The sequence below is a fragment of the Bufo gargarizans genome, chromosome 9 (assembly GCF_014858855.1).
Source record: "Bufo gargarizans isolate SCDJY-AF-19 chromosome 9, ASM1485885v1, whole genome shotgun sequence".
NCBI lineage: Eukaryota > Metazoa > Chordata > Amphibia > Anura > Bufonidae > Bufo > Bufo gargarizans.
The window spans coordinates 18,336,209-18,350,509 of NC_058088.1; the positions used below are offsets into that span (position 1 = coordinate 18,336,209).

Below are 14,301 nucleotides of genomic sequence, written 5' to 3' on the forward strand. Positions count from 1 at the left end.
CAGCTGTCTAAAATTAATACAAATAAGTCACAGGGGCCTGATGGGATACACCCAAAGCTATTAAAAGAGCTCAGCGGTGAACTAGCAAAACCATTAACAGATTTATTTAACTAATCACTGGTAACAGGAGTCGTCCCAGAAGATTGGAAATGAACAAATGTTGTGCTCATTCCCAAGAAAGGTAGTAAGGAGGAATCGGGCAACTATAGGCCAGTAAGCCTGACATCAATAGTGGGGAAATTAATGGAAACCATACTTAAGGAGAGGATTGTGGAACATCTAAAATCCCATGGATTGAAAGACGAAAAACAGCATGGGTTTACTTCAGGGAGACCATGTCAAACTAATCTTATAGATTTTGTTTTGATTGGGTGACTAAAATAATAGATGGCGGAGGTGCAGTAGACATCGCTTATCTAGACTTTAGTAAGGCTTTTGATACCGTCCCACATAGAAGGCTTATCAATAAATTACAGTCTTTGGGCTTGGACTCCCATATTGTTGAATGGATTAGGCAGTGGCTGAGTGACAGACAACAGCGGGTTGTAGTCAATGGAGTATATTCAGACCATGGTCTTGTTACCAGTGGGGTACCTCAGGAATCTGTTCTGGGGCCCATATTGTTTAATATCTTTATCAGTGAAATTGCAGAAGGCCTCGATGGTAAGGTGTGTCTTTTTGCTGATGACACAAAGATTTGTAACGCGGTTGTTTTTTAGTTTTTGTTTTACTTTTTAAGTGACCTTGGGTGACAATAACTGGCAATCATTCGATTGCCCATAGTATTCAGTGATGGCTAAATAGCCATCATTGAAGACTCCATTTGCACTATATCAATACACCTAGTGGCCTGTATTGATATATACATCTAATTGACTCTGAAGCCGGCTTGAGGCTTCGGTCAATTAGCTCAAGGTAACAGGTCCCCCCGATCTCAGCCGTGGAGCGCTGTTACCGGACTGGAAGCACGCAACTTCTGGTTCCGATCTGCGCAGATGCAGTGGTCACATTTGACCACGGCATCTGAAAGGTAAGATGTATGCTATCATCCTCATGGCTTATCGCATACATATGCCGAGGGTCTCTGCTATTTAAAATGGCAAAAACCCCAAGGCTAAGGCGCCCGCTCGCTTAGGCATCGGACCCATGACGTACAGCTACGTCATGGGTCCTTAAAGGGTTAATGGACGCTGTATAAGTTGTTTTTCAGAAAGCTTAATTGATGTTTTATCATTTAACATTATGGCTGTGTGAAGGGATGCAGGGCGTTTGGAGCTGTGTATCAGGAAGCTGGAGCTCCAAATTACCTGGCATGGAGTTTTGGATCTATTTCGATTAATTGTGACATTTTACGTCCCTCTCAGGGACCTTCAGTCCCCTCCTCCCCTGCTCCAGGATCTTCCCGGGACCCTGATGGCATGGAGGGTGAGGACTGGGAGCCAGATGTGGGAACAGAGTTCAGCCTCTTCTATGACAGCATGTCTATGGAGGACCAAGGAGACACTGACAGCAAGGTAAGTGCCCGCTTGGTAAAGTTGTAGCAGGAAAAAAAGCAGTTCTCTAGAAACTGACCCTATTGTCTGATGGCAGGAGGAAGAGGACGAGGAGGAAGAAGGCTCTGGAAATCAGTCAGAAAGGGTAGGTAGATATCTCCTTCCACTGCAGTGTCTGCGGTCCTCGTGCACAGCACTGATGAATTGTGCTCCGTCCCTCTAGAGCTCCAGCAGCCTGAAGAAGAAAGGCAAAAAGAAATGGAAGATGGACAAGGCCTGGCTAAAACCGACGAGGAAAAGGAAGCGGCGCGAGAGGGAGAAACCTGGGACAGGTGAGAGGATGGGGATGTCTCGCATGGGTAGATGCACTGGTTGGATGGGATATGATATCAATTGGGTTGAATTTTATCATGGTAGCCACAGATCTGTCACCTTACCTTATACCCTCCTCTTGTAGCTGCTAGTACTGTAGGGGGATCTCAAAGTGAGTACACAGAGGTGCCTCTCGGATCCCTGGATCTGCCTAGTGAGGGGACTCTGTCTCCTAATCACACAGGTAATTTTGTCACCCAGTATGTTAACAGTGTCTGCTGTGCATGCCGGCATTGTGCCCTCACCTTACACTCTTGACACGACCTTTTACAAGCCAAGCCTTGTGCTTTCCCTCACTAAAGATCCCGTGGCTGTTGTTTTGCCTCTGCCCCCAATGCTTATGGCTACTTGACTGCGATTTTATCCGCTTGCTTCCCGTAGCTGACATCTTGGTTCTTTTCAGGTGTGTGCAATGAGTCCAGCTCCATGGACACCGAGCGCTTTGAAGAACTTCCGCTGTGCAGCTGTCGTATGGAGGCTCCTAGCGTGGAGCGAGTCTGTGAGCAAGCAAACAATTTGTGCATGGCCACGGAGAGCATAGATGGAGAGGTGAGAGAAGTAAAGGTGCCACGGGCACAATGAGACTGAAGAATGCCAGGTGCTGTTCTTGTAGATCTCACCACAGATATAGGTATAGAATACCTTTACCTGCAAAGCAATGAGCCATGGAGGTGAGAGCAAAAGTCTGCGGAGCAAGTGAGCTCATCCTCCTTACTAAGCCGGCGGTCTCTATGACCGAGTCATCTCTGTATAGAGACTGAATTTACATGATCATTTTGCAGACTATTTTAGATTTAATTTGAAGGAATTTAAAGGGATTTTCTCACTTCAGTAAGTGGCCTTTATCATGTAGAGAAAGTTTAATACAAGACACTTACAGTTGCAAGAAAAAGTATGTGAACCCTTTGGAATGATATGGATTTCTGCACAAATTGGTCATAAAATGTGATCTGATCTTCATCTAAGTCACAACAATAGACAATCACGGTCTGCTTAACTAATAACACACAAAGAATTTAATGTTACCATCTTTTTATTGAACACACCATGTTCACAGTGCAGGTGGAAAAAGTATGTGAACCCCTAGACTAATGACATCTCCAAGAGCTAATTGGAGTGAGGTGTTAGACAACTGGAGTCCAATCGATGAGATTGGAGGTGTTGGTTACAGCTGCCCTGCCCTATAAAAAAACACACCAGTTCTGGGTTTGCTTTTCACAAGAAGCATTGCCTGATGTGAATGATGCCTCACACAAAAGAGCTCTCAGAAGACCTACGATTAAGAATTGCTGACTTGCATAAAGCTGGAAAGAGTTATAAAAATATCTCCAAAAGCCTTGCTGTTCATCAGTCCACGGTAAGACAAATTGTCTATAAATGGAGAAAGTTCAGCACTGCTGCTACTCTCCCTAGGAGTGGCCGTCCTGTAAAGATGACTGCAAGAGCACAGCGCAGACTGCTCAATGAGGTGAAGAAGAATCCTAGAGTGTCAGCTAAAGACTTACAAAAGTCTCTGGCATATGCTAACATCCCTGTTAGCGAATCTACGATACGTAAAACACTAGACAAGAATGGATTTCATGGGAGGATACCACAGGGGAAGCCACTGCTGTCCAAAAAAAAACATTGCTGCGCGTTTACAGTTTACACAAGAGCACCTGGATGTTCCACAGCAGTACTGGCAAAATATTCTGTGGACAGATGAAACCAATGTTGAGTTGTTTGGAAGAAACACACAACACTATGTGTGGAGAAAAAGAGGCCCAGCACATCAACATCAAAACCTCATCCCAACTGTGAAGTGTGGTGGGGGCATCATGGTTTGGGGCTGCTTTGCTGCATCAGGGCCTGGACGGATTGCTATCATCGAAGGAAAAATGTATTCCCAAGTTTATCAAGACATTTTGCAGGAGAACTTAAGGCCATCTGTCCACCAGCTGAAGCTCAACAGAAGATGGGTGTTGCAACAGGACAACAACCCAAAGCATAGAAGTAAATCAACAACAGAATGGCTTAAACAGAAGAAAATCCGCCTTCTGGAGTGGCCCAGTCAGAGTCCTGACCTCAACCCGATTGAGATGCTGTGGCATGACCTCAAGAAAGCGATTCACACCAGACATCCCAAGAATATTGCTGAACTGAAACAGTTCTGTAAAGAGGAATGGTCAAGAATTACTCCTGACCGTTGTGCACGTCTGATCTGCAACTACAGGAAACGTTTGGTTGAAGTTATTGCTGCGAAAGGAGGTTCAACCAGTTAATAAATCCAAGGGTTCACATACTTTTTCCACCTGCACTGTGAATGTTTACATGGTGTGTTCAATAAAAACATGGTAACATTTAATTCTTTGTGTGTTATTAGTTAAGCAGACTGTGATTGTCTATTGTTGTGACTTAGATGAAGATCAGATCACATTTTATGACCAATTTGTGCAGAAATCCATATCATTCCAAAGGGTTCACATACTTTTTCTTGCAACTGTATGTATTGTTATTACCCATATTGCTTCCTTTGCTGGCTGCATTCATTTTTCAATCACATTATACACTGCTCGTTTCCATAGTTACAGACCACCCTGCAGTCCATCATTGGTGGTCGTGCTTGCACACTATAGGAGAAAGTGTCATCCTCTCTGGTGGCCGGGACCATGGGAGCGCACATAGGCCAGCTCCTTTTCCTATATTGTGCAAGCACAACCACTGCTGATGGGGTGGTCTGTAACCATGGAAACTTGATGGAAAAATGAATCCAGCCAGCAAAGGAAGCAAAATGGAGAATCACACATTAGTAAGTGCCTTGTATTAACTTTCTCTACATAATAAATGCCACTTACTGAAGGGAGACAACCCCTTTTTAAAGGGGTTTTCTGAGATTATTTTATTTCATATTTACCTATCAGTATCTGATCAGTGGGGGTCTGACACCTGGGACCCCCGCTGATCAGCTGTTTGAGAAGACACTGATGCTCATGTGAGCACCGCAGCCTTCTCTCAGCTTTTCCTAAGCCGAGTGACGACACATTCATCGAGCACGTGGCCTAGGAGCAGCTCAGGCCCATAGAAGTGAATGGGGATGTGCGCGATACCAAGCACAGCCACGGTACAATTTACAGCTGTGAGAAGGCAGCAGCGCACACAGGTGAGCTGATCGACGGGGGGGTCCTGGGTGTCGGACCCATACCAATCAGATACTGATCTGTCCTGAGGATAGGTCATCAGTAAAGAAAAAAATCTCAGAAAACACTTTTAAAGGGGTTATCCAAGACCAGCCATGCTCAACCTGCGGCCCTCCAGCTGTTGCAAAACTACAACTCCCAGCATGCCTGAATAGACTACAGCTATCAGCCTACAGCTGGGCATTGTGGGAGTTGTAGTTTTACAACAGGTGGAGGGCCGCAGATTGAGCATGCCTGTCCAAGACTATTAAATGACCCCCATATGCCCGGGCCCCTCACACTGAATCTACTTACCTCGCACGCTGCTCCTGGTCCCTGTACCACCGCTGCTTCTTCTCCCCGCGCGCGGATGGAAACATCTGGTGTCGGGGGGGTGGAGCAGCCAAAGGCAGGCGGGGACTGGGACGAGCCTCCCTAACTTTGCGGGTGATGCTAAGGAGGCTTGTCCCCATCCCCGCCTGCCATTGGCTGCTCCCCCCGACACTGGATGTTTTCATCCGCGCATGGGGAGAAGCTGCATTGGCACAGGAGTGGTGCGGGGAGCCAGGTAAGTATATTCAGTATGGGGGGCATTTAATAACCCTTTTTAAAGCATTTTGATATAATTCTTTATCATTTTCACTTTAGCTGAGCGGATGTAATACTCCCATCACCAAGCGAGAAACCATGCGTCCTTCCAGCAGAGTTCCTCTCATGGTCCTCTGTGAAAGTCACCGTGCCAGAATGGTCAAACATCACTGCTGCCCCGGATGTGGATATTTCTGCACCAGTGTACGTACCAGTCATATCTAATACAGTCTAAGGCTCCATTCGGACGTCCGCACTTTGGGTCCGGATCCGTTCCCAATTATGTGGAAGGGGTGCGGGCCCATTCATTTCCAATGAGGACGGAAAAGATGCAGACATTTGGGTGCTGGCCTATTGGGGTACTGCGGACGTGTGAATGGACCCTTGTCTGTTCTGCGTACTCGCTTTTTCGAGTTTTCGGCACATAACATCAACTATAGCCAAATGCAACCACTCATCTGACGAGTAGTGTATTTTTGGGAAACCTGTGTAGGGAACCTTACACACCTCCAGTGATTCCCGGCCACTGCTGTAGTTCCCAGCTGCTCTGCACTACATTTCCCGGCTGGGAAACGCTAGGAACGGTCCACTTAGGTAATCCCAGGCTGATAAGGGGCCCCATTAAGGCCTGTGATTGGATGAGCTGGGACAAGAAGTGCAGAGCAACGTGGACAAGCACCCGGGCCCCTTCAAACAGCTGATCGGCGGGGGTTCCCAAACCCCTGCCGAACTGATATTGATGACCTATCCGAAAATAGGTGCTCAATATCCATAGCTCAGACAATCCCTTTTAACCCCTTAAGGACCGGGCCAGTTTTCACCTTCCTGCCCAGGCCATTTTTTGCAAATCCGACATGTCACTTTATGTGGTGATAACTTTAGAACGCTTTTATTTATCCAGGCCATTCTGAGACCTTGACAGTGGTAAATTTGAGTCAAAATATTTCATTTTTATTTAGAAAAAAATTTCCATTTCAAAATTTCAATTTCTCTGCTTTTAAAACAGATAGGGATACCTCCTACAAAAGTTATTACTTTACATTCCCCATATGTCTACTTCATGTTTGGATTATTTGGTAAATAACATTTTCTTTTTTTGGGGGACGTTAGAAGGCTTAGAAGTTTAGAAGCAAATCTTGAAATTTTTCCCAAAATTTCCAAAACCCACTTTTTAAGGACCAGTTCAGGTCGGAAGTCACTTTGTGAGGCTAACATATATCAGAAACCACCCATAAATGGCCCCATTTTTAGAAACTACACCCCTCAAGGTATTCAAAACTGATTTCTCGCCCAGTTTCCTTGGGGGACACAGAAGACCTTGGGTATAGCTCATCTCCATAGGAGGCGTGACACTAAGTGAAGACTGTTAAGCCCCTCCTCCACAGCTATACCCTCAGCCTGGAGAGAGAGACTGCCAGTTTTTGCTTAGTGTCCAAGGAGGCAAGACACTCCCTGCTCTGCAGGGCTCTTTTCTCCTTGTTTAAATTTTTGATTTTTACTTTTTTCTTTTCTTTTTGTTCCAGAACATCAGGGACAACAGAGTCGCACTAGACCTCTCTGTTTCTCCCGGGGTTGAGCTGCGCCAGTGCCGGTCATCCGCACTGCTGCCTCCCCCACAGAAGGCAAGGTGGACCAGGGCAGCCCAGCTCCCCTGCATCCCGCCAGCGCAAGGGTCGCCCGCACGCCAAGTCCCTCTTCCAGCGTCCTGCCACTACGGTGCCAGTAGCTGAAGGGGCGACCCTGCTGGAGTGGACCGAGGGTGAAGACGGCTGTGGTAAGAGAGTGGCTTCTCCAGCCCTACGTCCCCCACCCCCCACCCAATGCGTGCCTGACCCCCCCATACTGGGCCTCTGGACCCTTCCCCTGCTGGACCTAAGCTGGCCCCTGGGGTGCCGCAGTGCGGCAATCTGCTCCCTGCCTTTTTTTCCTGGCCTTCATAGGACCAGGATACGGCGATGCAGCTAGTGGCTGTCGGCCGTCGCCTGCCTTCTCCTCACGGGCATCCCGTCTCTGGGTCACGTCCCCATCTCGCCTGATCACATTGGGCCTTACCGGAGTGTGCAGGACGCTGCAGTGGAGTAAGGCCTCCCCTCCGGCCAGCACTAATATTCCGGTGCGGCCGGGCGCCGCGAAAATTAGGCTCCGCGGCCAGCAAGCCGCCATTCCGGCCCCTGTCTCGTCCGGCGGCGGGGTGGGCTCCCGCGGCCGGAAAACGCCATTCCAGGTCCCTGTCTCTTCCGGCCGGCGTGGGCTCCTGCGGCCGGCATTGGGCTTGACTATGCCCCAGCGGGTGCCGGTCGGCGGGGCTCCGCAAATTTGGTCCCATGCTTCGCGGCCTGCTGGGCCGCATTTCCGACCGGCCCGCGGGGTGGGCTCCCGCGGCCGGTCTAAAGCGGCAGGTCGCTGCAGCATTCCGCCTCAGGTCCCGGCGGTATAACGGGCCGGGCGCCGCAATTTAGCCTCCGGCTTCGCGGCCTACTAGGCCGCAATATTCCGGTCTCTGGTGGAGGGGGCGGGAACTTCTCCGGGCGCGAATTTTTCCCGCCTGGAGGTTCCTCCGCCCCCAGGGGATCGCACGCCGCCCTCCAGGCCGGATTCCTGTTAACCCTTTGGGTACAGGCCGGTCCCCAAAAAATGGGTCTGTTTAGTTGGCCCCCTTTTTTCTCCTGCCTCTCAGGTGCCCCTATACGGTGGCTCCCCTTTAGCCTCAGAGGCTGTGTTTCAATAAATAAATAAAAAAAAAAATATATATATGAATTAAATAATAATAGATCATGATTTCTATTAGACTGCGCAGGACGCTGCAGCCTCATCAGTAATGCTGCATGTCGGCATGACCTCTTTCCACGGGCGGCATGGTGTTGCGCTCCCAGCCTGCGTCGCTGCTAGGGCATTTTCCCCTTTTAGGCGGTTTTCTTGCCTCTTCCAGGTACGGCGCTGGCCAAGTGCGTTCGGCCCTTCTGTAGGCAGCATTCATCGTCTCTCCAGTTATGGTGCCTGCCATGTGCATTCCCCCCCCTCCTAGGCGGGCTACTGCACTCTCCCTGACTGGCCATGTGCATGACCCCCTTCTTAGGCGGAATACTGCATCTTCACCAGATACGGTGCTGGCCATGTGCACGACCCCCTTCCATAAGCGGAACGCTGCACTCTCTGGTTTTGCTGCCGGCCATGTGCGTGACCCCCTTCCGTGGGCGGAACGCAGCACTCACTGGATTCGCTGCCGGCCGTGTGCGTGAGCCGGCCATGTGCGTGACCCCCCTTCCTGGGCGGAACGCAGCACTCTCACTGGATCTGTTGCCGATCATGTGCATGACCCCCTTTTTTAGGCGGAATACTGCACTCTCACCGGATACGGTACTGGCTATGTGCACGACCCCCTTCTATAGGCGGAAGGCTGCACTCTCACTGATGTGCTATGTTGTACTTAGGTACTATGTTATTATGCTGCACTCTCACTGGTTTCGCTGCCGGCCATTTCTTAGGCGGTATGCTGCACTCTCATTGGATTCCCTGCCGGCCTTGGGTATGCCTCCTTCCCTCAGGCAGCTTACATACATCCCTCTGTCTGTGGTTGTTTCCTCGCAGGTACGTCACTGACCATGTGCGTGTGCCCAATACATGGCAGGGTGCTTGCACTCTCGCTGGATCCGCTGTCGGCCATATGCATGACCCCTCTTCCGCGGCGGTGTACGCACTCTTGCTGGATTCGCTGCCAGCCAGGGGCTTGCCTTCCTTCCTCAGGCGACATGCCCACATTCTTAGTGACTGTGTTTGTATCTCGCCAGTACGTTGCTGGCCATGTGTATGACTCCCATGCATGGCGGTGTGCTCGCACTCTCCCTGGATGAGATGCTGGCCATGTGCTTTACCCCCCTTTTTTTCTGGGCGGCATGCTACACTCTCACCGGATACATTGCTGGCCATGTGAATGGCCCTCTAACAGGGGTGGAACGCTTGCACTTCCATTGGATACGGTGCTGGCCTTGTGCGTGACCACCTCTCATTTCAAGGGCAGAATTTGGCACGCTCATGAGATTCACGGCTGTCCTTATATGGCTGTGCTGGACTTGTACATGTCCCCCTTCGTTGGCAGAGTAGTTGCACTCTCGCTGAGTTCAGTGTTGGTGCATTGTGGCACACTCACTTAATGCTGGGATACCCTGTGCATGTTCCCCTTTCGCTAGGTGGACCTCCTGCGTTCCTGCTGGTTTATAGGGTATGTCCTGCTTCTCTGAAGTAGGTACGGCCTTAGGCATCACTTCCTTTTGGGACGGGCCTTTGCACTCTTACCGACTGCTGTTGACCTGGTACATTTCCCCCTTTCGGGGTGGACTGGTTGCGTTCCATCGCATGCTATGCTAGGTTTGTGCATAACTCCCTTTCAGGTTGCACTTGCAATTCCGTACATGCTGTGGCACTCTGGGGCGGGCCTTCCCGCTGCTTACGGGGCTGCTCGTACGTATGCCTCACCTGCTTCCTGCGGCATACCTTTATTTCTTGGGATGGGATGCTTGCCGCAAGCCTTGCACTCGTCCCTAAGGAGTTCATTCTGTCCTCCTGACCGAACAGGTTCTATTGCTCTCTGCTGCACCGAGCTGGGTGGTGCTCATTTATTTCGTTGGCTTTTCATTCCAGGGAGTGTTCGTGGGTCCTAGATGCATGCCCATTCGTCCTTCTGCGGCATTGCTTCCCTGCGCTGGTGGTCACATGGTCGAGAGTGCTGTTGTCTGCAGCGTCTCTCGAATTCTTCGTTGGCTCTGGCAGGACTGCGGTTCCCTTGCCTGCTGCAATTTCCTCCTCTTCGGATGCAGTGTGGTATGAGTCCTTCCTCTTGGCGCCTCTACGCTTCTGTCTGATCTGCTACCAGGTTCGGGCTGCTCTTCTCGGGAAGGTCACCCAACTTCTCTTGGGTGCTCGATTACCCGGGTCCGGAGGACCTCCGCCTTGGGTTCTTCACGGTATTCGCCTTCTGCGAGGCGGTGGACCGGGCGTCTCACAGTATAGTGGGTTCTGCTTTGAGCTGTCCTATGGCTTCCCTGTTGCCCACTCCTCCTTTCGGTGGGAGGGTGTTATGCCGGCCTCTGTCTCGACTGCCTTATCTCGCCGGCCTTGTTTGGCTCCCGCTCGGTACAGATCGCTCCAATGTGGCTTCCCGCCTGTCTTCAGAGGCTGTTCTTCGTTGTCCTCCCTTCTGGGGAGAGCATGGTTGTTCATGTGGGTGGTTCCGGTGTTCCTTTTGGCCTCGTACTGTCTCCCTTGTTCACACTGGCTGTATTAGCTGTGTGCCTATTTACCGAGTCTACCGCGTTCTGTTCTCTCGCTGAGTGCAGATTGCGTGGCCCATTCTAAGACGATGGTCCTGCTGTAGACTTACCTTCTCGATAACTTGGGGGGACTACCTTTTCATTCCAGATTCTCCTGATCTCCCACACCGGGACGGTACGACGTGGTTACGTCAGCATGGATTTTAGCCTGTCTTCTCCTGGCATCTGGCGGATCGTTTGGGTTCTTTCCATCTGTCCTTCTGCTTCCCCATTCGGGTGGATACGGGATAACGTTGTTCGAGGGCCGATGGGGCTATTTTTGTCAACCCTTCTGCCTGTGCTGCTGGTCTGCGCCTGATCACATTGGGTTTTCGCCCGCTTGCCAGGCGACTCTAGCGGGTTCGCTACTGTCCACTCCTGGCAGTGTTTCGTCCAGGATCTGTCGTAGGGCTTAGGTTTTTTTGTCTGGGGTTCTGTGGGAAGCTGTGCATTCCCCACTCTGAATTTCTCTCCCCATGGTTCGGTCTTTTACTTGAGGTGTCAAGTGTCGGCGCTGTTCTTCCTCTTCCAGCGTTCTCGGCCCCCTGGGCCTGCCAAGACCTTCTTCCTCGGAGTGGCTCTTTGGTTCCTCTGTGCTGTCCTTCGGTATCGCCCTGGGGACTTTATACTGAGCTCTCGGTGCTCCAATCTTGTCCTTGGAGCCGTTACAGAAGTTCTCTCTACCCCTTCTGTCTTGTACGGTTGTGTTCCGTATCAGTCGTGTCTCTGACGGGTGCCGGAATGGTCCTTTTTTTGTTCCAAGCCTTCTGTCTTTTCCAGGACAGGGCTGTTCTACGTTCAGTTTCTTCCTTCCTTCCTTCTGAAGGTGGTGTTTGCCTTTCGCTTCAACACTTCACCTGTTTGGGCCTTGCCGCTTTTATTTGGGGGATCTCCGACTCTTGTAGCCGTTCGGCCTCTTGGGTTTCCAGGAGGTCTGTGCATGGGGTTGACTGACTCCAGGGTGGTTTTCCTCCGCTTGATCAGTTTGGCTATTGCTGAGGTTACCGCACCGAGGGCAGGATTCTGTCTTTGGTGTTACCGTTCATTTCGCCAGAGCGGTTGGTGCCTCCTGGGCCGGAGGCATTGGGCTTCGGCCATGCATTTGGGCAAGGCGGCCACGGGTCTACCTTGCGCCTTGCCGTGTTCTACAGGGTGCATACTCTGACTTTGGCAGATAATGCCTTGCCCCGCCTGGGGTTGCGGGCGGCGGTTCATTGATGCCTTTCGGGTGCTTCATCTTGGGCTGTGGTCCCTCCCCCTTTTGGACTGCTTTTGAACGTCCCAAGGTCTTCTGTGTCCCCCAAGGAAACTGGGCGAGAAAACGAGATTTTTGTATTACTTACCAGTAAAATCTCTTTCTCGCTCTTTCCTTGGGGGACACAGCACCCACCCATTCATTGTTTTTTCTCTGTACGGTTTCCGAGTTTTTTGTTACCCGTCGGGTTGTTGGCTTGTTGGTTCCTTGTTGGACTTTGCCTTTTCTCACTGCTTGGACACGCAACTGGCAGTCTCTCTCTCCAGGCTGAGGGTATAGCTGTGGAGGAGGGGCTTAACAGTCTTCACTTAGTGTCACGCCTCCTATGGAGATGAGCTATACCCAAGGTCTTCTGTGTCCCCCAAGGAAAGAGCGAGAAAGAGATTTTACTGGTAAGTAATACAAAAATCTCGTTTTTACAAACTTTGTTAACCCTTTAGGTGTTTCACAAACAATAATGGAAAATGGAGATGAAATTTCAGAATTAAAATTTTAATCCATTTATTTTTCCGCTAACAAAGCAAGGGTTAACAGCCAAAAAAATCTCTCAATATTTATTGCTCTGATTCTGTAGTTTACAGAAGCACCCCATATGCGGTCGTAAACTGCTGTACGGGCACACGGCAGGGCGCAGAAGGAAAGGAATGCCATATGGTTTTTGGAAAGCAGATATTACTGGGATAATTTTAAGCTGCCATGTCACATTTGAAGACCCCCTGATGCACCCCTAGGGTAGAAACTCCCCAAAAAATGACCCCATTTTGGAAACTACAGGATAAGGTATCAGTTTTGTTGGTACTATTTTAGGTTGCTCTATATTACACATTCCGTGAGGCAATGTAACAAAAAATAGCTGTTTTGGCACTGTTTGTATTTACAACATTTATCTGACCGGTTGGATCATGTGCTATTTTTATAGAGCAGGTTGTGACGGACGTGACAATACCAAATATTTTTTGATTCAGTTTTACATAATAAAGCATTTTTTTTTTTTTTTTTTTTTTTTTTTTTAGTGTCTCCACATTCTGAAAGCCATATTTTATTTTTTTGGGCGACTGTCTTGTGTAGGGGCTCATTTTTTTTCGGTATGAGATGCTGGTTTGGCACGATTTTGGGGGGCATATTACTTTTCGATCGCTTGCTATTAGACTTTTTTGTGATGTAAGGTGATAAAAAAAACGGTGTAAAAAAAAAAAGCCATTTTCTATTTTTTTACGGTGTTCACCTGAGAGGTTAGGTCATGTGGTATATTTTTTTTTTTTTTTATTCTTTTTTTTTTTTTTTTTTTTGTCCCACTCTGGGACTTCCACTTTTGGGGGTCTGATCCCCTTTACAATGCATTACAATACTTCTGTATTATAATGCATTGGCTGTAAGTGTGTTACTCTCTGTCATACACTTACGGCTTCCTGCCTTTTATTCACAGGTCACACAGCACGAGGGAAGGGGTATGGGTGTGGGGGGGGGCTGGGCAGGGCTAAGTGCAGCTGAAGGGGTTAACTGCAGTATAGGGGGAAGGGCAGGCACAGCTCCCCAAACATCAGGGAGCTCTAATGAAGGGCTATAGATGTGTGAGATGGACTGAAGGGGTTAACTCTGCAGCTGAGCGGGAAGGGCAGGCTGATCCACGGCTCCGATCTCTTCGGCACTGGAGACTGCTCCGATCTCCTCGGCAGTGTGACAGAAATAACAAAACTGAGGAGATCGGAGTTGAAATAGACGCCTTTAGCTGTGATTGGTCAGTCTGGATTGACTGACCAATCACAGCGATTGTCTCTGTCATAGGTGTTGAGGACGATCAGCTGTTGTTACTGTGTGTTTACTCACAGTGGCCATTTAACTGCAGGACGAGATTCCTGGTCCTAGTGCCTGAAGTACCTGCGAGTTAGGGTCCATTCACACATCTGTAGTGTATTACGGATCTGCAATACACCGGACCGGCACTCCCATAGAAATGCCTATTCTTATCCGCAATTGCGGACAAGAATAGGGCATGTTCTATTTTTTTGCGGAGGCGCGGCCCGGAAGTTCAGGGCTGCACTTGGGAAATGCGGATGCAGAGAGCACATAGTGTGCTCTCTGCGTCTCTACCGGCATTATAGAGAATGAATGGGTCCGCACCCGTTCCCGAT

General features: G+C 49.6%; 1 protein-coding gene across 7 annotated transcripts in view; it reads left to right on the forward strand.

Moving 5' to 3' along the window:
- Positions 1 to 14,301, forward strand: part of EHMT2 (euchromatic histone lysine methyltransferase 2) — a 46,372-nt gene that overhangs the window by 11,877 nt on the left and 20,194 nt on the right. For 5 of the 7 annotated variants that reach the window (XM_044305182.1, XM_044305186.1, XM_044305185.1 and 2 more), the window contains exons 7-12: positions 1,365 to 1,514; positions 1,591 to 1,638; positions 1,717 to 1,825; positions 1,951 to 2,049; positions 2,269 to 2,414; positions 5,669 to 5,812. In XM_044305182.1, coding sequence (XP_044161117.1) covers positions 1,365 to 1,514; positions 1,591 to 1,638; positions 1,717 to 1,825; positions 1,951 to 2,049; positions 2,269 to 2,414; positions 5,669 to 5,812 — 696 coding nt within the window. The remainder of the gene's footprint in view (positions 1 to 1,364; positions 1,515 to 1,590; positions 1,639 to 1,716; positions 1,826 to 1,950; positions 2,050 to 2,268; positions 2,415 to 5,668; positions 5,813 to 14,301) is intronic. The other 2 variants (XM_044305187.1, XM_044305189.1) reach the window with 1 other exon arrangement.